Raw genomic sequence first — 27,761 nt, forward strand, 5'->3', positions numbered from 1 at the left:
TCCTCTCCCCTCCTCTCTCCTCTCCTCTCCTCCTCTCCTCTCCCCTCTCCTCTCCTCTCCTCTCCTCCCCTCCTCTCCTCTCCCCCTCTCCTCTCCTCTCCTCTCCTCTCCTCTCCTCTCCCCTCCTCTCCTCTCCTCTCCCCTCTCCTCTCCCCCTCTCCTCTCCTCTCCTCTCCTCACCTCTCTCCTCTCCTCTCTCCTCTCCTCTCCCTCTCTCCTCTCCTCTCCCCTCCTCTCCTCTCCCCTCTCCTCTCCCCTCTCCTCTCCTCTCCTCCTCCTCTCTCCTCTCCCCTCTCCCTCTCTCCCTCTCTCCCCTCTCCTCCCACTCTCTCCTCCCCTCTCTCCTCTCCCCTCTCTCCTCTCCTCCTCCCTCTCCTCTCCTCCCCTCTCTCCTCTCCCCTCCTCTCCCCTCTCCCTCTCTCCTCTCCCTCTCTCCTCTCCCCTCTCCTCTCCCCTCTCCTCTCCTCCCTCCTCTCCCTCTCCTCTCCTCTCCTCCCTCCTCTCTCCTCCCCTCTCCTCTCCTCCTCCTCCTCCCTCTCCTCCCTCTCCTCCCCTCTCTCTCCTCCTCTCCTCTCCCCTTCTCTCCTCCTAAACCACATCTCTTTCCCTGGGATGGCAACTAACCCTAACCCTCCCTCAGTCACCCCACACTCTCCAAGTCACGAGACTGTGCTATAACTGCCCCCTTCCTCCACACACACACACACCTGAACATCTGACAGAATGGGAACCCTGGTTTTTTCTCACCCCAGAGAGACCGGCGACAGGAAGTGATGATTTTGTGTGTCCACGGGGGCCTGGAAGACTTCCTGTCCTGTGATGTGCCGGGCCGGGGTCAGAGGTCAGAGGTCAAAACTGAAGAGTTTCCCACCGTCCACTGGGAGTTGTTAACAACACAATCATGCGTGTGCAACTACACAATACACACTAATGGTGTTTTATTGGTGTGTGTGTCCATGTGTGTGTGTGTGTGGTGTCTTAGTTCGTGGAAGTGAGTTCAGCATCCATCTTGGACAAACTACAGAATTATTTTCCTCTATCACCTCCTCCTTCTCTCTCTTCCTCCAACTCTCTTTCTCTCTCTCAACCTCTCTCTGATTCAAACACCCACACACAACACATTTGAAGGTGATAAATGTGCTAATTGCATTATTCTAATTATGCTAAGGGTTTCTAAGCCCTTTCAATGAAGATTTTTGTTGATCAAATTGATCAAGTGAAACAGATGGTTCTCCAGTAAGGAACCCTTGTGTTCCTGTGAGGACAGGGCCTCTAGTGTTCTGCAGCCTCTCCTCTCCACCAGGACAGTGGAACACCACTCCATTTGAGCTGAGGTCGTTCTGAATCAGTTAATTAAATCAGTTTGTGGCCAAAACATTACATCATCCTTAAACTTGTTTAAGACTGTCCCCTCCCCCCCTTACTCTCACACACACTCTTTCTCAGTTCAATTCAGTATGCTTTTGTGGCACAAATGTTCCATTTAAACAATGTTAAGCAGTCCACATCGAACACTGTCTCTACTGTTCTTAAATCGAATCAATACATTTATGACTTTCACTTTTTTGACACCACGAGAACGCTGTTTTGCTGTGTGTTTGTGTCTGTGAAAAGTCTGACATAGTTCGAATGTTGCACTTTGTAACAAAGCGTGATTGTGACGTGTTGTAACGTGTGTATTCAGTTCGTTCCGGCGTAGGGATGCCATGGAAACGCGTCGTCCAAACTGCAAATGGACCAATGGCAGGACTCTGAACATACCAATTGGGTACGGCACTATATCAGGGGTGAAAAAAATCTACTGCCTTTGAAAATTATTGGATGAATGCATTTGTTTCACAGGTTTCGCATTGATACCGATGGATGTCTTCAAAATACAGGCCCAGAGGCTATAAGAAATGACCTGCCATTCAAAGAATACGTGCATAGTAATAGTTTGCCGGACATTAGCCTACTGCAATTGTGCACGGATTCATTGGTATAGTCCGCGCCAACCTTGAAAGTTTATTATCTTCAACAGTAAAGTGTGCAGGTACCGTTTCTTGGTTGCGAAAATACTTTCTGAAATACATTACGGCTGCATTCTGGATCCAATACAGGACTTACATCAGTAGCCTACTGGAAGCCTGTCTGTTGGTCTCTCACGGTAAGTAATTTAATCAATAATCATTGATCCGTTTAAAAAAAGCAACCGCAAGTTACAGACATTGTTTACACGCACGTGTAACCCCGTAGTAAACTGTTGTAAACTGCAGAATGTTCTTCGTGTTGACTTTCATTCGGCCCAGTTCACGTTCTTGGAACAGGGTCGAGTGGAATCTCGAGTAGCCTATTGGCGACCTTTGTGAACGGTGACAACAATCGGTTAAAGAATTCAGAACTATAAATATAGTTCAGTATTTATCACGGAGAATATTTGTGTTTTCTACTATTGTGCATTGCTCCACCTGTCTCAACTAATTGATTAATTTCATTTGCATCCTCGTTTCTGCGAAGATACTTTAAATAACTAGACTAGCTGTTTACCATAAGTGATGAGAGAGCGAGAGGGATGTGAAGGTGGGGGGAGATGAAGGATACGATTAGTCCCAGATCTACACCTCCCCTTCCTCCCAATGTTTACCTCCCGGGCGGGGGCAGGGGGGCAGGAAGTGAAGGGCTCTTCCTGTATTGGTCTGTTTCCCGTCAGTGTCTTCCTTTGGAACTAGGGGCCAGTTTAGAACCCAGAGCCCTTCCTCCTCCAACACCTGTCTGATCAGACTGGGAGGCACTCTGCTAATCTGGGTTATACACCATCCTGCTGTAGAACACTCTGCTAATCTGGGTTATACACTGTCTTGCTCAGTACACTCTGGTAATCTGGGTTATAGTCCTGCTCTAGTACACTACTAATCTGGGTTATAGTCCTGCTCTAGTACACTCTGCTAATCTGGGTTATACACTGTCTTGCTCAGTACACTCTGGTAATCTGGGTTATAGTCCTGCTCTAGTACACTACTAATCTGGGTTATAGTCCTGCTCTAGTACACTCTGCTAATCTGGGTTATACACTGTCTTGCTCAGTACACTCTGGTAATCTGGGTTATAGTCCTGCTCTAGTACACTACTAATCTGGGTTATAGTCCTGCTCTAGTACACTCTGCTAATCTGGGTTATACACTGTCCTGCTGTAGAACACTGCTAATCTGGGTTATAGTCCTGCTCTAGTACACTCTGCTAATCTGGGTTATACACCATCCTGCTGTAGAACACTCTGCTAATCTGGGTTATAGTCCTGCTCTAGTACACTCGGCTAATCTGGGTTATACACCATCCTGCTGTAGAACACTCTGCTAATCTGGGTTATAGTCCTGCTCTAGTACACTCTGCTAATCTGGGTTATATACTGTCCTGCTGTAGTACACACATTCCAAACCATAAGGAAGTGTATAACTGTATTCAAATAGAAAGAATAACTGTAGTAGTTAGGTAAGACTTAGATAATGTCACGTCGTTTCCATGGAAACCACATGCTCGTCAGTGTCGTCATTACGTTGTTGCTCTGAGAGTTTGTGTCCTGAAGCAGAGAGGATAGATCTGCTGCTTTCCAGGATCCGGCTGTGTGTGTTCAGAGTGTGTGTGTGTTCAGGCTGTGTGTGTGTGTTCAGGGAGATGTGTGTGTTCAGAATGTGTGTGTGTTCAGGCTGTGTGTGTGTGTTCAGGGAGATGTGTGTGTTCAGGGTGTGTGTGTGTTCAGGCTGTGTGTGTGTGTTCAGGATGTGTGTGTGTGTTCAGAGTGTGTGTGTGTTCAGGCTGTGTGTGTTCAGGGTGTGTGTGTGTTCAGGCTGTGTGTGTGTGTTCAGGATGTGTGTGTGTGTTCAGAGTGTGTGTGTGTTCAGGGAGATGTGTGTGTTCAGAATGTGTGTGTGTTCAGGCTGTGTGTGTGTGTTCAGGGAGATGTGTGTGTTCAGGGTGTGTGTGTGTTCAGGCTGTGTGTGTGTGTTCAGGATGTGTGTGTGTGTTCAGAGTGTGTGTGTGTTCAGGCTGTGTGTGTTCAGGGTGTGTGTGTGTGTTCAGGGTGTGTGTGTGTTCAGAGTGTGTGTGTGTTCAGGCTGTGTGTGTGTGTGTGTTCAGGGTGTGTGTGTGTTCAGGGTGTGTGTGTAGGCATGGATGTGCATGTCTTGACAGAAGTAGCCGTTTCTTTCTCAACCTCCCTCTCTCTTTTCTCTCTCTCTCCCTTTATCTCCCTCTCTCTGTTTCTTTTTGCATCAGAGTTTGTGGCTGTCATGTTAGTGGTCGTACATCAGGCCATGTTTGACCTTGTGTGAGCTGCATCTCTGTGGACTCTCTGTGGTGTGAGAACAGAGGCTAACCCAGCTCACTGGCAGATGTCAGGAGAATCATTATATGGTTACATGGTTACAGTTGGTGCTTAACTCACACTCACTGTAGTAATCTCCGGTCTGACCAGATTGCGTAATATGAGAAAGTGATTAACAGAGTTCATGCAAGCTGGTGTCTCTCCCTCCACTACAAGGTGAACCTTGTTCATAAAATACAACCACGTTCACGGGTTAGAACCACCTCAGGCCTGAGTGTGTGTGGGCTGGGCCCAAGGTGTTTGCATCTGTGTGTGTGTGTGTGGTCATATTTTAAACAGTGAGGAGGGAACCTGCTTGGTTTATTTACTCTGCGTGTGTGTGTGTGTGTGTGTGTGGGTGTGTGTGTGTGTGTGTGTGTGTGTGTGTGTGTGTGTGTGTGTGTGTGTGTGTGTGTGTGCGTGCGTGCGTGTGCGTGTGCGCGTGCCCGTGTGCGTGTGTGGGGCAGGTTCTGATCCCTGATGTGCTGAGTCACCTGCAGGTCAGGTAGCTCATGAGAACGTCAACAAACGGCTCGAAGCTGTCGCTGGTCATGAGCAGCAGTACGTCTCATTTCCTTAACAAATGAGATGCAGGCTGGTTATTTCTTTACAGGCTCTCTAGAGAGTTCTCGCCCAGAGATACGCTTGGTTGGCGCTTTTTCAGAAATTCCGACAATCCAATCGCAAACATCTCCGACGTGTCCCGACCGATCGCGGATCGTTCAGCACGTCCACTCACAGCGTAAACACCCCAGCACACATCTGGGCTTTTAACCTTCCTTCAAATAATCGTTTCCTTAAGCATATTACTTATGGTGTGAGATGCAGATTGAGTAAGTTATTTCTTTAAAGCCCTGCTCCGCATACTTCAAACAACTCTGTGTAGATCGCGTGTGTGAGATGGTGAGCGAGACAAAGCCTGCCTCCACATGCTGATAGGTAATATGAGCTGGAACGTGAGACTGGTGGTGGTCAGATCAGTTGTGTGTGTGGGGGGATGTGAGAGCATCTTGTGTGGCTCAGTCTTCATAACTTTCTGACCAGCTGTCTAACACACACAACTGCACCCCACCCTCAGCCTGTGTGTGTTTACGTTTCTGAAATGCCACATCATGTTCCAAATAATGGACACACACCCACACAGGTAGTCAGTCCCCAGAGGACAGGGGACAGGGGACAGGGCTCTGGTGTGCCAGCACCAGGGCTTCCTGAGAACACCCCCTCCTCTTCCAGGACAGGGTGGAACCTCCCGCTGCATCCCAACAATCTGTCTCAGGTAGGAAGGGAGGGGGGGGGGGTCATACAGTAAAGGGCTGTCATGTATCTGAGGAAAAGCTGTGTTTCCTGCTTTCCAGCCTCTTCCTGCTTCTAGGGAAGGGAAGGGGCGGGGCCTAGGGGCTGGAGTAGGAGGAGTCTTTCCGCTAGAGGGAGAGAAAGTCACAGGTTCCTCTGCAGTTGGCAAAAACACACACAGTCACCCTCTCTCTCACACACACGCGCTCTCAGGGAGCAAAGCAGCGTCTCTCTGTCCACTCTCTCCTAGCGAGGATTCCACTCCACAGCGTTCTAACATTCCGGAGGCCCTGGGTTCTGGAGCTGGGTTCCGCTGCCCTGGTCCGGTCTGGAAACTTCTCTGAAGTACGTGAGTAGACCGGAGAGAAAGACGTGTTCAGAAAGGAGGAGAGAGATGGGAGAAGAGAGGGACAGGAGGAGAGAGACAGGAGGAGAGAGAGACACAGTAGTGTGTGTGTGTTTAGACTACTGCTCTTCTGGTTGTTGGAGTGTGTGTTATGTTTTCTATCTGGTGTGTGTGCGCAGTGTGTGTTTGTTTGTCAAGACTGTGTGTTTGTGTTTTGACTTATTGATGAGTTTGTGAGAGAGTTAAGTTCTCCTCACCTGTGTGTGTCTGTGTATTTAGACAGCAGGCGGTGGTAATGTGTGTGTGTGTGTGTGTGTATGTATGTGCTGGAATGTTGCTAATCTAAAAATACTGGCCTTGGTGAAATACTGGGCTGCCCACACGCTGCTCTTCTTTAGACTACAGGACAGGACAGCTGTTTCACAGCCACAGGAGTTTCTGTTCAACTGGGGTGTGTGTATAATGTATAATGTGCTAACAGCATGGAAAGCAGATGATTCTATATCTCGGTGTTTGAGCTAGAACAAACAGAAACAGATAGCAGACTGTCTGTCTGTGTGTCTAATAGAGCCTGTGTGTGTCTGTGTGTCTAATGTTCTCTGCTGTCTCCTGTATCCCTCCCTCCTATCCTTGGATAGGGGACTGATGAGACTACAGGAGGACCTAATTGTTCCCAGTCCAGAATTCCCCTGTAGTTACTGCTGTAATTAACCCAGCTCTCTCCCTCAACACAGGAATGGCCTCTCTCTCTCTCTCTATCTCTCTCTCTCTCTCTCTCTCTCTCTCTCTCTCTCTCTCTCTCTCTCTCTCTGTCTGTCTGTCCTACATGAAGGCTATGAGGGTATATGATCATTATCTTCTAATATTGTGGTTTGAAAACTGAGCTGAAGCTGCTGTCTGTTCCAACTCTTCCAAATATTGTAGGAGCTTTCACAGTTGCTCATGTGTGTTTTGGGACCTGAATATATGTGTCCATCATGGTCACACACACACACAAACAAACACACACACACACCGGGCTGGAGGCCAGACAACCAGCATGCCAAGGGGAGGTGTGTTTTTGTTTCCGATAGGAAGTTATTCCTGTCCCTTCCTCACACACACACAGAGTTGTCAGGTCAGTGAGTCTCTTGTCCAGATCAATTCTCACCTCAGTTGTATGACACCCCCAGTCATCCTGCTGCTGACTGAACACACACCTGCACAGGACCTGGACCTGGACCTGTATGTCTGTAGATGCTCTATCAGTACAGACCTGCTGACCTGTATAGGAAAGGCCTGTTCACTTCCTGTTTTGTTTGGTTGCTTTCATGCTTTTCTGCCTAATGATACTAGTCTGATATAATAATGTAGACTGTGACTGCACCCACATCCTTTGTTTGCTTACCTCTTGTTGCCGCTGTAATCCATAATCTGTAATCCATAATCTGTCCTAATCTGCTAAACAGTCAGTCGGTCACTCAGTCATTTATGTAGGCTGTATGTTACCAACCAGAGAACAAAGGCAGGCAGAGAGACAGACAGGCAGATAGGCAGACAGACAGACAGACAGACAGGCAGGCAGACACTGTGTGCCTGTACACAGTACAGGTGTAGTCGCCATGAGATGGGAGGGTGGGAGAGAGAAATAAGGAAAGAGAGAAAAGGAGAGAGGTGTTGGTTTTCATCTACAGAAATACATACTGAAGCCTTTGGTTTGTCACATGGAGGAGATGAAAGCTGCTGTGATTGTGTGTGTGTGAGTGAGTGTGTGTACAGTATGTGTTGTCTACCCTGGGGTTTTGCTGGGGGGAGGCAGGAGAGGAGGGGGGAGGAGGGAGAGCGAGGTGAAGAGGAAGGAGGATATAAAAAGACTCATAAAAAATGTGAGGATGATCATGTGGATGATGGGAGGAGGAGGAGGAGGGGGAAGGGGGGAGTGTGGTGATGTAAGGCAGGGGGTTGAGGGTGTAAGGCAGGGGGTTGAGGGTGTAAGGCAGGGGGTTGAGGGTGTAAGGCAGGGGGTTGAGGGTGTAAGGCAGGGGGTTGAGGGTGTAAGGCAGGGGGTTGAGGGTGAAAGGCAGGGGGTTGAGGGTGTAAGGCAGGGGGTTGAGGGTGTAAGGGATGGAAACATGGAAGAACCCAACTTTGTAACCCCTGCATGGAGGGAGGAAGAGGGGGAGGAGATGGAGGAGGGGGAGGATGGGAAGAGGAGAGGGACCGTTCTAACTAGGACTCTGACACTAGTAGTAACCAGTGCTTTGATGGTTGAATTTCATTTTAATAGTCATCCATCCACTACAGACTGGAAAGAGGAGAGAAACACAGAGAGAGAGGAGGTTATTGAGATATGAAACACTACTACTGAAACACAGAGAGAGGGGAGGTTATTGAGATATGTAACACTACTACTGAAACACAGAGAGAGAGGAGGTTATTGAGATATGTAACACTACTACTGAAACACAGAGAGAGGAGGTTATTGAGATATGTAACACTACTACTGAAACATACTAAAAACCTACTTTTCTCACACCTCTCTCCTTTCTCTTTCTTTCCTGTTTCTTGTTCACTTTCTTTCTCCTGCTCCCTTTCTTTCTGTATCTATCTCTCTCTCACACACACACACACACACACACACTCCTCCCTCCTTTAGTGTAGCAGTGAAGGAGTTCCAGACAGAGGAGAACAGTGATGATTATTTCAATGTTTCCATAATGTTTTTGTAAGAGCCTGCTGTCTTTGACGCAAGTGAATGCAAAAGATTGCAGCTGTTCCACCCCCTTCTCTCTCTCTCTGCCCTCCTCCCCCCTCCCCTATCTCTCTCCCCTCTTTCTCTCTCCCCTCCTCTCCCTTTTTTTCTCCCTTCCTCTTTCTCTCCAGCCTTTCAAAGAATTTCATTTGAATGAAAATCCAGTCTGAAGTCTGTGTTTTGTTGTTCGTGGGGGGAGGGGTGTAATTGGTCAGAATCCCTTTGACAACGACCAATGACTGCGCAGCTCCCCCATTCCCCACCCCGCCCCCCCTGACCTGCTGGGGCTGGCAGGCTGCCGTGTGATTGGCTGGCGGGGGCTGGAGAGTGTGCTGGGGGCGTGGCCGGGCGGCATACTAAAGCCTTTTCTCCGTCTGCTCCACTTCACTGCTCTCCCGTCCTCCACCGGAGAGAAAGAGAGAGAGAGTTGTGTCTGTGCTGTTATCTCTCGTCCTTCGCCGGAGAGAGAGTTGTGTCTGTGTGTGTGACCAGATCTCTCCCTCTCCCTACCTCCAGGACTAACCCAGGACAAACCCAGGACTAACCCAGGACTAACCCAGTTGTAGACCAGGACCTTAAGAGGAGCAGCTGTCTGTCTGGAAGGATCTGGGGCACGCAGACTTACTGACAAAGCAGGATTGGAAGAGACTGGTTCATCTGTTGACTGGCTGTCTGGAGGTCTGTTTCTGCCCCCAGTCAGACCCACCTCCGCCCCCTCTGAACCCAGGCTCTGGTGCTTGTTCCTGGGTCAACACTCCAGGGTTCAGCCCCTATCTGGGTCTCCCCCGGGGGTCACACACACAGAGAGCGAGCTGGTGTGGAATTTGACCCTGGCTGGCCAGCGAGCAGGCTTTCAGTGATCCAGACAGAGAGAAGGAGGGAGGAGGAGGAGTGCAGAGCGGGAGAAGAAAGGAGGAAAGAGGAGAAGAGTCAGCAGGAGCAGTTTAACCGGTAAGGAAGTTAAAGAAGCTGAGGGAGGGAGGGAGGGAATAAAAGCGGTGCTTTCTGAGGACATTTGGTGAGACACTGACCGGTTTACCGTCTGGTCTCTCTTTACTTCTCATTCCTCTCTGTCTCTGTCTCTCTATCTCTCTCTCTCTCTGTCTGTCTGTCTCTCTCTCTCTCTCTCTCTCTCTCTCTCTCTCTCTCTCTCTCTCTCTCTCTCTTTCTCTGTGTCTCTCTCTGTGTCTCTCTCTGTGTCTCTCTGTCTCTCTCCCCCTCCAGCCCCTGCAGCATGCCCGTGGAGACCCTGCGGCCCCATGACTCCCGTCTCCCCGGGGGTCCCTTCACCCCCGCCATGTCCTTCCGCCTCCTCAACAAGGGCCCGGACTACTTCCGGCGGCACGTGGTCCCGGGCCCTCGGCTGAGCGCGGTGGAGCGTCTGGAGGCCGACAAGGCCAAGTACGTCAAGAGCCAGCAGGTGGCGCTCACAAGGCAGGCGCCCGTCAAGCCGCCAATCATCCGCAAGCCCCTCCTCTCCCCCGGGATGATGATGCAGTGCCGCGTCAGCACGCCGCCCGCCAGGAGGTTTCCGAGGCGACCGGGGGACGCGGAGCAGGGGGGTGGGATGGGGGGAGGGGGGGGGAAGGAGGGGACCCCCTCTGAACCTGGAGATTCTGAATAACTTGATCAATAACGTGTGTGAGGCTCCACTGTCCTCCCCCTCCTCCCCCTCCTCCCCAGACCCCTCCTCCTCTTCCTCCGCCTCCCCCTCCTCCCCCTCCTCGGGGGCGAAGAGCATCGCAGCAGCCTGTCAGCCGAGCAGGAGAGGAGTGGACACCACCCCGCCTCCTCCTGCACCTCCTCCTGCACCTCCTCCTCCCCCCTCCCCCCCCCCCAGCCAGGCACCTCCAGAGCTTCCTGCCCGCTGCCCGCCCCCTGTCCCAGCCAGGGGCCTCCGCCCCGGGCCCCCTGCCCCCTACAGCGCCCCCAACACGGTCACGGTGCGCAGGGTGGACGTCCGACCCCAAGCTGAGGTGAGGAAACCACTGAGGCCTCCTCTTCTACCCAAACCCCAGCCCCAGCCTCAACACCAGCCCCAGCCTCAACACCAGCCCCAGCCTCAGCCCAAACACCAGCCCCTGATCAAGCCTCGACAGATAGCCCAGCCCCAGGCCCCGCCTCCCCCGCCGCCCCCCTCCCACCCCCCCATCCAGGCCCCCCCTCCCTACCCGCCCCCCAGCCCCAGGCTGCCCCCGGCCTCCCCGGCCTTCACTCGCCTGTCTTCCAGCAGCTCCAGGGGCTCCCCCAAGCACCCCTCCCTGCACCGCTCCAAGTCAGACCTGAGTGACCGCTACTCTCGCGCCACCGCCGACCTGGAGCGCTTCTTCAACTACTGCGGTCTGGACCCCCGTGACCTGGACGGGGGCCAGGGGGGGCCCGGGGGCCGCCTCGCCAGGGCCGCCTCCGACATCGTCTCCGTCTCCAAGATGCGCAGCGTGTCCACGCCCAGCTCAGAGTACGGGGAGCGCCGGCGGGAGGAGGAGGGGGAGGAGGGGGAGGGGGAGGAGGAGGGAATGCCCAGGGCCAGCGAGCGCGTGCCGTATGGGATATCGGTGATCGAGAGGAACGCTCGCGTCATCAAGTGGCTGTACGGCATCAGGCAGGCACGGGACTCCGCCCCCGAGACCAGAGACTCCGCCCCCCTGGTTAGGGACTCCGCCCCCCTGGTTAGGGACTCCGCCCCCCTGGTTAGGGACTCCGCCCCCCTGGTTAGGGACTCCGCCCCCCTGGCTAGGGACTGTACAGGTATCTCCAATGTTTAGCAGCCATTGGCTCACCTCCTCGCCCCCCATAAGGGCGGGAATAATGACACTCAGAGGGACAAAGGGGGAGGGACTAGGTTGCAAGCCACAGCCCCTCCGTCTGGAGAATCATATTTATTGTTCGATCTTCGAAGGCCATTTGAAGGGGTCTATGTTTTTGTAGTTTTTTTTTTTCTCTGTGTGCTAGAATGTGTTTGGTTCATGACTGGCTGCAGGTCAGAGACTGCTTCCACACACACTCAGAAGGCACTCTGGTCAGGAGGAGGAAGTTACATCATCTGGGCTGCAGGTCAGAGACCTTCCCTCTTGGACAAGAGGAAGTGGCATCAGGAGGGTCCTTCCTCCTTTGTAAAGACTAGAAGAGATATACAGATCTACAGATATACAGATCTACAAATCTATATAACAGTAACAAGCAATAATGTGGAGGATGATGATGATCAGGAGGAGGTGGATGTTGACAGGTACTGTGTGCGTGCGTGCGTGTGTGCATGCGTGCGCGTGTGTGCGTGCATGTGTGGAGCTGGGTTCATCTCTGTCAGTGTAGAGATAAAGAGGCAATAAAGACTTGTGTAGAGAAATCTTCTCTGATCTCTTTGTGTGCACATGTGTAACTTGAGAGCAAAGCTAATCACGATACTGCGAGATATCTAAAAGCTTCAATGAAACGTGTTTGTATTTTCTAACCTTGGCTGGAAGACTGTTGATAGTGTTGCTGTCTGTCTGCATGGCTGGAAGACGGATGTTGATAGTAGAGATGCATCGATGCCGATAGCAGTATCAGTATCGGGCCCGATACCAAGCTCATACCCCCGATACCAAAGACCGATACCTGACATTTTATTATTTTTTATGACAATGGTAATTATTCCCTTTGAAGGTTATTGGACACTGAAATGGACACTGAAGTTTGTGATAAGCACATAAAAATAATACTTTGTTCACTCAAGTAATAATAAAGAAGCTGTCCTATATTCATTAGTCTCACTGTGTTGTGCTTGGAAAACTGCCACATTACCCCCCCCCAAAAAAATGTTTTATCTCTAAGTACTAAGAAAAACAAATATTGATACTCTTACTCGGTCCTTAAAAAATGGTATCGGTGCATCCCTAGTTGATAGTGTTGCTGTCTGTGCATGTGAAAGCTAACAAGCTAACTGACCTAGTGAGACAGACACATTGCTGTCAGGAAAACAACACAACCATTCACTCCAGTCATTCTGACTGTAACACACACACTCAGCTATGTGAGGTATGAGTATAGGAGATGTGTGTGTGTGTGTGTGGCTGACTGTAGATGGGAGTTGTGTGTGTGAGAGGGGGAGTTGGTCAGGTGGTACTGGTACAAAGTGTGCAGCCAGTCTGACTGACTTGACCAGTTCTGCATAGTCAGTCTGACTGACTTGACACAGGAGAGAGAGAGATGGAGGGATGGGGAAGTGGATGGAGAGAGGGAGAGAGGGAGAGGAAGCAGAAACTGATGTTTATTTAGTGGACTTCCTGTTTGTCTGGCAGAAGACAGGAAGGGCTAACCCTCCAGGTTTGCATGAAGCAGCTGTGAGGAGTGGGCGGCCATGTTGGCTCCTGCTGCTCTGGGAGGTCTGGGAGAGGAACTGGAGGTGCTGCAAGGTGGAGATGGGGGCGGGCCTGGGGTGGGAGGAGCCTGTCTGCAGGCAGACTAGAAATGGCTGGCCAATGACAACCAAGATACTCAGCGTAGCTGCGACCAGATGTTGTCTTCAGAAGGAAAGCAGGAATAAAGTTTTTAAAGTAAGTTGCCGTGTCGGGTGTTTTCTTTAATATGATATTATGGGATGTTACTGTGCCAAAATGTGGCAATCAAGTCAATATCATAACTCCTATCCTATTATTAATATGATATTAAGATGAATCAGGGGGGAGGGGGGTCCTACTAAGAGTTGTTTCAAAATCTAGTTTTGTCATAAATCATTGACATGGTGGCCCTCCAATAGAGCCCTGTACTCTCCAGTTTGATCCATTATTCAGAGTGAAACATGGACTTACTCACACACACACACGCACACACACACACACTCCTCAGATAAAAGGAGTCTACAAGGACAGAGACGGAGAGGGGAGGAAGAGGAGCCATATGTCCATATTTACTGAGACATCAGCTGGCTGTGGAGCTCTGAAGGAACACACACACACACCGTGTAACCACACACACACACCGTGTAAGCACACACACAAACACATGCAACTCACAAACACACACTCATCTTCAGCTTGTCCTCAAAAACAACACAGAGCTCATTCTGAAATGAGGAAGTAGCATGTTGTGTTTGTAGACATGGTGAGTGTGTGTGTTTGTGTGTGTTTGGAAGCTGAAGGAAATGGTAGTGTAAACTCACAGCTGATCTCAGGCCCTGAGAATGGCTGCTGCTAATGTATGTCAAACACACACACACACACACACCAGTGGGACGAGGACACTTAGTGATAAGCTGATTAAGGACACGGGGCAGATGGGGTGTGCGTAGTGTGTGCGTAGTGTGTGTGTAGTGTGTGAGTGTGTAGTGTGTAGTGTGTGTGTAGTGTGTGTGTAGTGAGTGTAGTGTGTGAGTGTGTGTCTGTCACACTGGAAGCTGTGGGAAAACTGGGTTTTGTGTTTTTAGCTTAGCGTGTTGTTGCCCAGCATTCCATCTCTATATCGCTCTGTCTATCTTCCCCTCTCCCTCATTTATGGAAACAGATTTACGGTTCAGTCGGTGTAGTACAGAACCGGAGTCCTGCTTACACTGGTTTCGCTCTAAACACTAACTCGTTTCGCTCTAGTCTGGGAAGTTGTGACAGTAATACCATTGACTGAGACGAGACAGACAGACTGAGGGCAATATGTTGCTGCCACTTAAAGGGCCCGTTCGCACCACAACGATAACGAAAACTATATAGCGCAACGATATCTTTGGGATCAACTTCAAAAATTCTTTTTTTCAACTGATGAACTATTAAACACTGACAACCAATCAGAATCCATCCGAATTTAAAGGGCTCGCTTATTTCAAACAGCAGGCAATGTTGCTGAGAAGCTATAGTCGCCGAGGTTGGTGTGGACTCAAATGAAGTTCTTATTATATAGTTCTCGTTGTCGTCTTTGGTGTGAACAGGCCTTTAGTCTATCGAAGCTCTGACAAACTATTCATTCCGAGCATTTGATATTTTTCAAACCACATAAAGTGCGTTTGCATAGATTCTGCAAAAAGTACTTCGACAATTAGGCATTCAATCACGGCTGTCAACGTCCCAAATTGTAATAGAGATCATATCTGGCTTCATGAAAATTACTTTCCGTTTTGGGGGATCTATAAGTCGGCGAACTTCCATCTCAGCCTCGAATTTAGGTTGTCTTAAATCTTGGATGAGCCTACTCACATCTTCACACACACACACACACACACAACTCAAACTTGAACTGTTCGACAACTATTCAGTTACACAATTTGCGGTTCCTTGCTCGAGCCCTGACTCACTGAGATGATCCCAGTATAGTGTGAAAAGATCCACACATTTCAACATCAGAGCGGGAAGCAACGAGGGGTGACGGTGTGGTGAGACAGAGGTGTCAGGGATGAGTAGGTGTGCTATTGTTTCTTCCATGTGATTTTGAGCAGAGCTGTGTTGTACAACATACGTAGACACACACGCACACACACAGCCCGCGCTATCTATAGTTGAGATGTGTGTGAAAAGATATTTTATCAATACCTAATGAGGTCAGTTGAAGAGTATCTGGTGGGAGAACCGTTCAGACTTTCCCGCTGTGAAACAGAAAAACCCCCTTTAAAGATAAGAGAAGTAAACAGGCCAGTCAGCAGGAATGTAATTCTGAACTTTGCACCTGACAGAAGTTCCCTTCATAACCAGAATTAACAAAGAAACATTTTCTGGTTTACAGTTTTTCTCGATTGCTTTGGCTCAATTCTTGAAACAGAAATGACATTCTCAAAGCTCCACGTGCATTTAGCAAAATAGCCTATATGGTTCAGCACAACTACATAGATCACCTTCAAAAGGTCATATCTCACCCAAAACAGTTAACTCATGCTTCAAAACCAAATCATTTTCTCATATAAATAGTCAGTGCCCTCAAAATGAAAAGTTCCTTCTCGATTGCTTTGGCTCATCGCTCGAAAAAATTGAACATTCTCAAACCTTTAAATACATTTGCCAAAATAACCCAGATGGTTCAGCAAAACACCATGGAACACCTGCAAAGGGTCATCTCTTTCCTAAAACAGACAACTTATCAGTCAAAACTAAATCCTTCTCTCATACAAATAGTCAGTGCCCCCAAAATGAAAAGTCCCTTTGGCATTGTGTAAACACTGCAGGTCAAAATGTTTAGATGTTTTGTCAGTATGGCAGTGGACCTTAGAAATATCCCTCATGTGCACTGTGCTACAGTTACTGTAGTAGATGTTTTCTTTCCAGAATACAATGTGTCTCAATCTGCATTTACAGTGTAAATTTATTCATTTAGCAGATGCTTTCATCCAAAGCGACTTCCAAGAGAGCTTTACAAGAGTGCATAGGTCACTGATCATACAGTAACAACGCGATAGCCCCAAACATTTCGGGTAGCCAAAACATGAAGCATACATTGTGAAAAACCCAAATACAGAAAGTGCCAAAGAGAAGAACCATAAGAGCATGTAGCCAAACAAGTTACAACTAAACAAAATGAACCTCAAAAGTGCAAGAGTGCACCTGTAGAAAAGCAAGCAACAATACTGTAATGTATGCTTCATGTTTTGACTAACCACAATGTTTTTGTGGCTATCTCATTGTTTAGGACCATTGACCTATGCACTTTTGTAAAGCAGACAGCTTGGAAGTCGCTTTGGATAAAAGCGTCTGCTAAATGAATACATGTAAAATGTAAATGTGTATCAAACAGAAAAAAGATTACAGTAATTCAAGAGTAACCTACAAGGTTTCACATCACATATTGCACTTACACTGCCATGGAAATTGTTACTGTAATTGCCATACATCATGGTTACTGTTACAGGAAATGTGTACAGCACAATATACTTTCATACAATAAGCACATCAAAACTAACATTATGTATAACCTACACTAGTAGTATGAGTAACCACAGTAAGTTTCAGGCAAGTGACCCCCTCCTAGTCAGAGTTGCAGAGGGTGCATTTCATGGCAAGAAGGAAACAAATGCAGTAAGAAAGTAAAGCAAAGCTGGAGTTTCACTAGTTGTCGTCCTCACTGTCTGTCTGGCCACAGATTTCATTGACATCACATCTGATGTTCTCCCTTACGATGCAACAGGGGAAGAATTGTTGTTCATGCCGCAACAATCCCCTACACTGATCTGCTGTGACATCATCACAAGCAGCATCCATTGCCTGGAGCAGGGACCTCTGGTTTTGAGCCCGATGCTCATAAACCCTCCACCTTCATGCAGAAAAAACCTCCTGGATAGGTTTAAGGAATGGGGAGTTAGGTGATATGAGCACCATTAGCATTCTTTGATGGGCAGTGAATCCTGATGAGCGGGTGACGGTGGAAGCTTACATTGTCCCACACAATGACAAATGTAAGAAAGTGGTCTCATGTAGAGGGATAAGATCAGAGTGCAGGCAGTCCAAGGACACCAGGAGTGTCTGGGTATTGTATGGGCCAAGACTGGGAATGTGGGTGACTACACCATTCTCTGAAATGGCAGCAAAAATAGTGATGTTTCCCCCGAGCTGGCCTGGGACAAGCTCTAAATATTTGATGGAAGGATTTATACTCCTGGATAGCTCCTGTCAGCTAACTAAACTTACTGTGTGATTGGTGATCGGATGTGTCCCCTTGTTTAGTAAAGTTCTAGTTGCACCTGACAATGACTGTAAGTAGATGATCCAAGAGATCCATATTACAGTATATACCATTATGTTTTTCATGGTATTATGTGCCTGAAAGATTTTGACTGTGGAGTGAACTATTGTGCAGCTGATGATGTACACAAGGAAATGATGCCAATATGTTTTGCAGAGAACAACCACTTGACTGAGAAATAACAGTCAGTTTAGACCAGCAAGATATTTTCAATTGATAGTTGGCCTAATTGAAGGCCATTATACCTAACCATTTCAAAGATGTGCAAAATCATTTGAAATGTGTGCAAACTGTAGGCAATTGCACTTGTCATTTACAAGGATGTTCTAATACAATTGCAATTTGATTAAAGGAATGAACAATTCCAATCTGTTGTGAACAAGTGCCCAGCGGTTTGGAGGTTTGCACGTGTTGTTTTGAGAATGTCATTTCTGTTTCGTGAAATGAGCCAAACCAATTGAGAAAAACTGTAAGTACCTACTTTACTTCACTATTTATCTCCCTCCCTCCGACTCTCCCTCCGACTCTCCCTCCCTCCCTCCCTCCCTCCTTCCCTCCGACTCTACTTCCCTCCTTCCTTCCCTCCCTCCCTCCCTCCCTCCGACTCTTCCTCCCTCCCTCCCTCCTTCCTTCCCTCCCTCCCTCCCTCCCTCCCTCCCTCCCTCCCTCCCTCCCTCCCTCCCTCCCTCCCTCCCTCCCTCCCTCCCTCCCTCCCTCCCTCCCTCCCTCCGACTCTACTTCCCTTCCTCACTGTTTAACTAAACAGTTCAACACGTCAATAATACCATCCTGCTGCCTACCTTCTCCACACGCGCTGAGGCCTGTCTGCTTTGCTTAAAACGTGCACCTGCTAGCGTAAGCGCCTGTGTGTGTGTGCATGCGTGCGTGTAGCAGTTGGTTGGTCTCAGTTGAACACAGTTGGTGAGTAGAGATCTTACCCGGGAACAGACACACAGCTGCAGCAAGAAGATGACCTGTGAGAAAGTGGCAGTTAGAATCCACACACACACCCTGGCTCTCACTCTCTGTCTTACAATCTACACGCACACACACACATGCGCACACACACACACACACACAAGCTCTCACTCTCTCTGTCTTTCAATCAGGGAGAGAGACAGTCAGAGAGAGACAGAGAGAGTTAGAGAGAGAGTCAGAGAGAGTCAGGGAGAGTCAGGGAGAATCAGAGAGAAAGAGAGTCAGGGAGAAAGAGAACAGAATAGGAGAGGGAAAGAGTTACATTTTGGTTTTTCAGGCCAAACAAAAACAAACTCCCCCTTCATGAACAAGCCTTTCTGTCTTCAGTCCTGTTCTCTCTCTCTGTTCATCTCCCTGCTCGGTTGAGAAAACCCTGCTCTAATTAAAGATGCTAAATCTAGCCCACTTTCCTGTCCAGCACCCTGAACGCAGTTCTGGAGCTGTTGTCTCTCCCCTCATAGATACTCTGGTATTCTTTCTTTTTCTTTCTTTTTCTTTCTTACTTTCAGTCTTTCTCACTGCCTTTCCATTGTTTTCAGTAGTCCCTAAATACGAAACTCTTTCGTAGTGGTGGGATGTGACACACACACACACTCACACACATACACACACACACCGCATCCACCTTCAACACTGCTGATATTCACTAAACTAGCCCGTACACAATTCCATCCCTCCAAAATAGAAGAATTATCATTACACACTTGCAAGGCAAATATATATACATTTTTACGGAATTCTGATTTCATCAAACTGGATGTATTTCGGTGGTAACCTTTTAAAGAAAGGCTGAAAGAGAGAGACAGGAAAAGAGATGGAGAGAGAGGGGGGAGTGTAGCATCTCCAGACTGCTCTGTAATGGGGCTGTCACGCTGAGAGTCTTCACACATCTTCAAAAGAAAAACTCTGTGGCTCTCGGGCTGCTAAAGTGGGTCGGCAGGAAGAGGATTTAACGAGCAGAGAAAGAAGAGAGAGAGAGAGACGGGAGGGAGAGAGAGACACAGAGAGAGAGAGAGAGACAGAGAGAGAGATGAGAGAGACAGTAAGAAAAGAGACAGACAGGAAAGTTTGCGGGTAAACAGAGTAACTGAAGAGAACATTCAGTCGTAAGAGCTCTTCAGCGTGCATGGGTGGTTTATTGTATCTGTGTTCCTGGGGGGACAAGATAGAACGTGACACAGTTTCATAACAGTGGCAGAGGGAGTGTGTTGGGTGCCTTAGAAATGCTTTTACCTCCAGGAGAACTGCACGCATATCCTGATGGTTCAGAGTAGAGAGGGAGGAGAGAGGTAGGAGGAAGAGATGAAGTAGAAGGGAGGGAGTGTGAGGAGGGAGGAAGAGGAGGGAGGGTGAGGAGGGAGGAAGAGGAGGGAGGGAGGGTGAGGAGGGAGGGTGAGAAGGGGGAGGAGGGAGGGTGAGGAGGGAGGAAGAGGAGGGAGGGTGGGTGAGGAGGGAGGAAGAGGAGGGAGGGTGGGTGAGGAGGGGGGAAGAGGAGGGAGGGAGGGTGAGGAGGGGGGGACAGAGGGAGGGTGAGGAGGGTGGAAGAGGAGGGAGGGAGGTCAGCTCCTACACCAAGCAGACAGGACAGTGACACAGCATCCTGTTGGCCCGGAGGGGCTCCGTGACAGGGATGTCTCTTCCTCTAAGTGGGGTGTCACGCTGTTAAGTGTCCCCCCTGGTGGGGGTGGGGTCCTGGATGGGGGGCGCACAGAGGAACCAGTTATATCAGGGAATGTGAGACATGATCCCCAGAGTCCTGTCACTCTGACACAGCTGCCTGGACTAATGTTACTGATGGATGGTGAATGGTGTGTGCGCAGTGTAATGTGTGATCACGTGTGTGTGCATGTGTGTGTGTGTGTGCCACGACTGTAGCACTGTAACATGAAGTCCCTGAGTGACTAATTTGACTTGGATTGCAAGTGAAATTCCAGACTCCAGCTGCATACATGAAACATGAAGACTCAGAGAGCACATTTGTCACTAGCTGTGTGTGTGCGTGTGTGTGCACATGTGTGAGTGTGTGAGTGAATGAGCTGTGTGATGTGTGTGTGTATGTGTGATGTGTGTGTGTCTGTGTGATGTGTGTGTGTCTGTGTGATGTGTGTGTGTCTGTGTGATGTGTGTGTGTCTGTGTGATGTGTGTGTGTATGTGTGATGTGTGTGTGTCTGTGTGATGTGTGTGTGTCTGTGTGATGTGTGGGTGTCAACATGTTAGTGCGTGTGTGTGTAGATGAGTATGTGTTCCACATTAGCGGAAGTAGTGTGTGTGAGAGTGCATGTGTGTGTGTGACTGTGTGTGTGTGTGTGACTGTGTGTGTGTGTGTGACTGTGTGTGTGTGTCTGACTGCGTGTGTGTGTCTGACTGTGTGTGTGTGACTGTGTGTGTGTGTCTGACTGCGTGTGTGTGTCTGACTGTGTGTGTGTGTCTGACTGCGTGTGTGTGTCTGACTGTGTGTGTGTGTCTGACTGCGTGTGTGTGTCTGACTGTGTGTGTGTGTCTGACTGTGTGTGTGTGTCTGACTGCGTGTGTGTGTCTGACTGTGTGTGTCTGACTGTGTGTGTGTGTCTGACTGCGTGTGTGTGTCTGACTGTGTGTGTGTGTGTGACTGTGTGTGTGTGTCTGACTGCGTGTGTGTGTCTGACTGTGTGTGTGTGTCTGACTGCGTGTGTGTGTCTGACTGTGTGTGTGTGTCTGACTGCGTGTGTGTGTCTGACTGTGTGTGTGTGTCTGACTGCGTGTGTGTGTCTGACTGTGTGTGTCTGACTGTGTGTGTGTGTCTGACTGTGTGTGTGTGTCTGACTGTGTGTGTGTGTGTGTGTGACTGTGTGTGTGTGTCTGACTGTGTGTGTGTGTCTGACTGTGTGTGTGTGTGACTGTGTGTGTGTGTCTGACTGTGTGTGTGTCTGACTGTGTGTGTGTGTCTGACTGCGTGTGTGTGTCTGACTGTGTGTGTCTGACTGTGTGTGTGTGTCTGACTGTGTGTGTGTGTCTGACTGTGTGTGTGTGTGTGTGTGACTGTGTGTGTGTGTCTGACTGTGTGTGTGTGTCTGACTGTGTGTGTGTGTGACTGTGTGTGTGTGTCTGACTGTGTGTGTGTGTGACTGTGTGTGTGTGTCTGACTGCGTGTGTGTGTGTGCATCAGCAGATGAATTATGGAAGCTTGCTGCAACATTTCTGAAGCTACAAGAACAGCAGTTAGCTGTGCCACATGTCAAGCGTCTACCCACAATGCAGTGCGGCAAGAACGTGAGGTTAAAGGTCACGAGGGTTGGGGAAAGGGGAAGGTAAAAGTGGGGAAAGTGGATGGAGGGAAGGAGAGGAGGGAGGGAGGAAGTTAGAGGAGGAGAGGAGGGAGGGATGGAGGGAGGAAGATGGAATCTGTCTGCTCATGCAGCAGGAGTACATGTGGACTGGGGGAAGGGTCTTATGTGAAAAAATAACATGGGAGAGTTTCTGTGTGTGTGTGCTTGCTTGTGTGTGTGTGTGCTTGTGTGTGTGTGTGTGTGCTTGTGCGTGCTTGTGCAAGTGTGTATGTGTGTGATGGAACCAGGTCAGGTGTAGTGGGATGGCTTCCACTCTGCTGAGTAGCATGACACAGGAAGAGATTGGTGCTTATTAGACTGGATTGCATCTTCTCTGGGTCCGGGGACTGAGAGAGAGAGGAAGAGAGAGGAAGAGAGAGAAAGAGAGAGAGAACAAGAGATAAAGATAGATATGATCTTTATCCAAGCCTGATAACGACCATTAATTTGAATCAGGTGTGCTGGAGCAGGGAAACATCTAGAACATGCAGGACAGGGGCTCTCGAGGACCAGGGTTGGCCACCCCTGTTCTAGAACTCCAGCAGCGTTGTTCTAGTAGAGACTCGCAGAGCTGCCCAGCTCCTGTGCTGGAGAAGAGTCTAGTCATTCTGCACGCACACACATACGCACACACACATGCACACACACACAGAGAGACACTCCAGACACCCCCAGGCAAACAGCAGTGTGTGTTTGTGTGTGTTGGTGTGTCAGGATGTTGGCAGTGGTGAAACTGTGTTAACGGTCATGTGATTGGCTACTGACTGGGAGACAGGAAGTGGCTGTAATAACACAGTAAGCTGTTTTACATGCCCCAGTTGTCAGTGTGTGTGTGTGTGGGTGTGTGTCTGCGCCTGTGCATGTGTGTGAGTCTGTGTTTGTGTGTGTCTGATACTAGTAATAGTCAATGTTCAATGTAACTCATCTCAACACTTGTTCCAACACACTCCATCAACTTCAACTTGTTCTGCCCCATGCTCAGGAGGACGATTCCCTCCAGACCCACGGTGTGTTCTCCATGTTGGTTCTACTCTGCTGTGGAACCCAGACACACTCCAGTAGAACCTAGTTACCTTCTATTCTAATGAGGGTATGTGTGTGTGTGTGTGTCCTACAGAACTGAGTTAGTCAAACACTCCCTGCCTCAGTCTGTTCACACACAGTAACCCAACACCTACACAGAGGGGTGGAATTTCACCAGCTAGGGTCTGTCTGTGTGTGTGTCTGTGTGTCTGTGTGTGTGTCTGTGTGTGTCTGTGGGTGTGTCTGTGTGTGTGTCTGTGTGTGTGTCTGTGTGTGTGTCTGTCTGTGTGTGTGTGTGTGTGTCTGTGTGTGTGTCTGTGTGTCTGTGTGTGTGTGTGTGTGTCTGTGTGTGTGTCTGTGTGTGTGTCTGTCTGTGTGTGTGTGTGTGTCTGTGTGTGTGTCTGTCTGTGTGTGTGTGTGTGTGTATGTGTCTGTGTGTGTCTGTGGGTGTGTCTGTGTGTGTGTCTGTGTGTCTGTGTGTGTGTCTGTCTGTGGGTGTGTGTGTGTGTGTCTGTGTGTGTGTCTGTCTGTGTGTGTGTCTGTGTGTCTGTGTGTGTGTCTGTCTGTGGGTGTGTCTGTGTGTGTGTCTGTGTGTCTGTCTGTTTGTGTCTGTGTGTGTCTGTGTGTGTGTGTGTGTGTGTCTGTGTGTGTGTGTGTGTGTCTGTGTGTGTGTCTGTGTGTGTGTCTGTCTGTGGGTGTGTCTGTGTGTGTGTCTGTCTGTGTGTGTCTGTGTGTGTGTCTGTCTGTGGGTGTGTCTGTGTGTGTGTCTGTGTGTCTGTGTGTCTGTGTGTGTGTCTGTCTGTGTGTCTGTCTGTGTGTGTCTGTGTGTGTATGTGTGTGTGTCTGTGTGTGTGTGTGTGTGTGTGATACACTTTCTCCAGCTCTATTCTGACGTCTGGATGACGGAGGTAATAGGTGACTCAGGTCGGTCAGGTGTGTGTGTGTCACTCATCTCCTAGAAACAACATGTTTCCATGTTTTCATGTTTTCATGTTTCCGGGTATCTGTTTTCCTGGTAAGAAGTTTAATTCCTTTCTGTCATACTGACGTCACATCAAGGTAATATATATATATTTTTTTTTAACACACACACAGACACACACACACACACACAGACAAACACAGACACACACATACACACAGACACACACATCAGCCAAGAGACACAAAAGCCCAGGAGAAGGCCTACAGCCACACCTCTCTCCCCTCTTCTCTCTCTCCTCTCTCCCCTCTCCTCTCTCTTCTCTCTCTTATCTCCTCTCTCCCCTCTCCTCTCTCCTCTCTCCCCCCCTCTCCCCTTATCTCTGGCATCTCAAACATAAACACACAACACACGCAACACGTCTGCAACTTTCTGAAAGACTCTACAGGTCTAGTTTCTCTGCTCTGTCTTCCTTTCCTCTCGTTAGACTGTCCTGTATGTTTGAGATGTTTCCCTGCTCCAGCACATGATTCAAATGAATGGGTTGTTGTCAAGCTCTGTGGAAACCTGGTAACGACCCTTCATTTGAATCAGGTGAGTTTTGATCACACAAACACACAGTACTAGTACCAGTGCTCTGACTCAGTAACCTGTACTCTGATTCTGGTTTAAAGCCCTCAATTAAAGATTCAAGCTACATCCGAAAGGGAGTCTGCTGAATATTTCATAAACAGTCATCTTTCTCCCTTCCTGGGCATTATCGTGGCATGTAGGACAGGATGCCACTCTCAGTCACTTCCTGTTTGATAACAGAGCCAGGAGGAAACCACACCAGAGAGAAAGAGAGAGGGAGGGATGGAGGAAGAAAGAAAGAGGGAGAGGGAGGGAGGGAGAGGGAGAGAGAGAATGGGAGAGAAAGAGAGGGAGCTTGAGAGAGAGAAAGACAGAAAGGAGGAGAGAGAGTGTGTGTGTGGGAGGGAGAGAGAGAGAGAGGGGGAGAGGGATGGAGAGAGAGAGAGAGAGAGAGAGAGAGAGAGAGAGAGAGAGAGAGAGAGAGAGAGTGTGTGTGTGTGTGTGGGAGGGACAGAGAGAGGGGGGAGGAGAGAGAGAGAGAGAGAGAGAGAGAGAGAGAGAGAGAGAGAGAGAGAGAGAGAGAGAGAGTGTGTGTGTGTGGGAGGGGGAGAGAGAGGAGGAGGGGAAGAGGGAGGGAGAGGATCAGGAGGCATCTGACTGGGAAATCAGAAATAAAGGGGGAGAGAGAGAGAGAGACATACAGCAGAGAGAGAGACATACAGCAGAGAGAGAGACATACAGCAGAGAGACAAAGAGACATGCAGCAGAGAGAGAGACATAGAGCAAAGAGAGAGAGACATACAGCAGAGAGAGAGAGACATACAGCAGAAAGAGAGAGACACACAGCACAGATAGAGACATACAGCAGAGAGAGACATACAGCAAAGAGAGAGAGACATACAGCAGAGAGAGAGAGACATACAGCAGAGAGACAGAGAGACATGCAGCAGAGAGAGAGACATACAGCAAAGAGAGAGAGACATACAGCAGAGAGAAAGAAACATGCAGCAGAGAGAGAGACATACAGCAGAGAGAGAGAGACATACAGCAGAAAGAGAGAGACACACAGCACAGATAGAGACATACAGCAGAGAGAGACATACAGCAAAGAGAGAGAGACATACAGCAGAGAGAGAGAGACATACAGCAGAGAGACAGAGAGACATGCAGCAGAGAGAGAGACATACAGCAAAGAGAGAGAGACATACAGCAGAGAGAGAGAAACATGCAGCAGAGAGAGAGACACACAGCAAAGAGAGAGACATACAGCAGAGAGAGAGACATACAGCAGAGAGAGACATACAGCAGAGAGAGACAGACATACAGCAGAGAGAGAGACATGCAGCAGAGAGAGAGAGACATACAGCAGAGAGAGAGACATACAGCAGAGAGAGAGACATACAGCAGACAGAGACATACAGCAGAGACAGAGAGACATACAGTGAAGAGAGAGACATACAGCAGAGAGAGAGACATACGGCAGAGACAGAGAGACATACAGTAGAGAGAGAGAGACATACAGCAGAGAGAGAGACATACAGCAGAGAGAGAGACATACAGCAGAGACAGAGAGACATACAGTAGAGAGAGAGAGACATACAGCAGAGAGAGAGACATACAGGAGAGAGAGAGACATACAGCAGAGACAGAGAGAGAGAGCCGAGTAGCAGAGGATGAAACTGAAGAAACTTTGTGATTTGAAATGTTTTAGTACAACATTGTGAAACCCCCAGTGTGGGACAAGCAGACCTGCAGCTGGCTGGAGAACCCCCAGTGTGGGACAAGCAGACCTGCAGCAGGCTGGAGAACCCCCAGTGTGGGACAAGCAGACCTGCAGCTGGCTGGAGAGGAAGAGTCTTCAGACCATCAGAGCTTCATGATCTGACATGCTGGACTGCTGCATCTCTGATCAGACAGGACATCTAGGGTTTTCCCAAATTAGTCAGGAAGGGGGGGGGGAGGATGGAGGGGAGGAGGGGAGACAGAGGAGGAGAAGGAGAGACCAGAACAGAGAGAGATGCTGAGAGAGATAGTGGCAGTAATAACAGGAGAGACCAGAACAGAGAGAGATACTGAGAGAGATAGTGGCAGGAATAACAGGAGAGACCAGAACAGAGAGAGATACTGAGAGAGATAGTGGCAGGAATAACAGTCTTGGAATTGTGAGAAAAAGAGGAGGAGGGTGGGAGTAGGAGGGGAAGGAGGAGGAAGAGGAGAAAGAAATAGAGAAGATAAAAAAAGAGTGAGGGGAAGTTTGAATGTTTAATGACCAGGAGAGTCATGTTGGGTGGAAACATCTCAGAGTGGAGAGGAACACTATAAATGTTTAAACAACTCTCTCTTTACGCACAACAACTAAACAGGAAATCAGAGATACTCACAGCAGGCTTTATAGTTGTGTCTGTACGTGTGTGTGTTCTTCAGAGTGTGTTTGGGTGTGATATGCCACATACACAAGTGAACACAAACACATACACACATACACACACACATTGTATGTGCCAAAGACATAAGTGGACTGACACGCACGCATGCACACACACACACACACATACACACACACATAAACCCAGACACTATAGACTGCCAAATGTCAGTTGAGATCTAGGCCAGTTTGCCGACAGGCACGTTCCACAGACGCCTATCAGGCCAGATGAGGCCCCCCACCCAAGCATGTGGTTACCACGGTGACCCCTCTCTCTTTGCCACCAATCAAAGCGGTAACCGTGGAGATGGATGGTCTGGATGGAATGTCACATGGCATTACCCCCAACAGGGGAGGAGCGGGGTGGGGGTGGGGTTATATGGTGTGTGTAAGAGTGTGTGTGTGTGTGATTGTGTGTGTGTGTGTGTGTGAGTGTGAGTACTAGTGTGTGTGTTTAGAGGTTGAGCAGGAATGATGCAGTCCTGTGGCAGCCTATGGCACTGTGGTGGTTGTGTCTGATTTCTTTGTCTGGTCTGTCCTGGTCTGGTCCTGGTACAGGTCTGGTACAGGTCTGGTCCTGGTCTGGTCCTGTCCTGGTCTGGTCCTGGTACAAGTCTGGTACAGGTCTGGTACTGGTCCTAGTCCTGGTACAGGTCTGGTCCTGTCCTGGTCTGGTCTGGTCCTGGTCCTGGTACAGGTCTGTTCCTGGTCTGGTCTGGTCTGGTCCTGGTCCTGGTCTGGTCCTGGTCTGGTCCTGGTACAGGTCTGGTTCTGGTCTGGTCTGGTCCTGGTCTGGTCCTGGTCTGGTCCTGGTACAGGTCTGGTCCTGGTCTGGTCCTGGTCCTGGTCCTGGTCCTGGTCCTGGTCTGGTCCTGGTCTGGTCCTGGTCTGGTCCTGGTCTGGTCTGGTCCTGGTCTGGTCCTGGTCAGGTCCTGGTCTGGTCTGTGTGATGGAGGGGTCTTTGTCAGTGTGTGTTTATGTGTGTGATGACACTTCACAGTCCATTAGCCCCATAGAGCAGCATGAGACTTGGAGCTGCTCTGGTTACACCAGCTAGTCCTGCAGAGGACACACATACACTCACACACCCTCTCTACATCCATCCAACATCCTCTCTACATCCATCCAGCACCCTCTCTACACCCATCCAACACCCTCTCTACATCCATCCAACATCCTCTCTACATCCATCCA

General features: G+C 49.2%; 1 protein-coding gene across 1 annotated transcript; it reads left to right on the top strand.

Annotated features, from left to right (window-relative positions):
• Positions 1-5,758: 5,758 nt before the first annotated feature.
• LOC124462194 (protein FAM110A-like) lies at positions 5,759-13,109 on the top strand. Its single transcript, XM_047013791.1, is given in 6 exon segments — positions 5,759-5,977; positions 9,226-9,660; positions 9,934-10,279; positions 10,281-10,449; positions 10,452-10,537; positions 10,539-13,109. Coding segments are annotated over 4 exon segments (1,527 nt in total). The 5' UTR covers positions 5,759-5,977; positions 9,226-9,660; positions 9,934-9,943; the 3' UTR covers positions 11,475-13,109.
• The last annotated feature ends 14,652 nt before the right edge of the window (positions 13,110-27,761 follow it).

This window comes from Hypomesus transpacificus, unplaced genomic scaffold (assembly GCF_021917145.1).
Source record: "Hypomesus transpacificus isolate Combined female unplaced genomic scaffold, fHypTra1 scaffold_203, whole genome shotgun sequence".
Lineage (NCBI taxonomy): Eukaryota > Metazoa > Chordata > Actinopteri > Osmeriformes > Osmeridae > Hypomesus > Hypomesus transpacificus.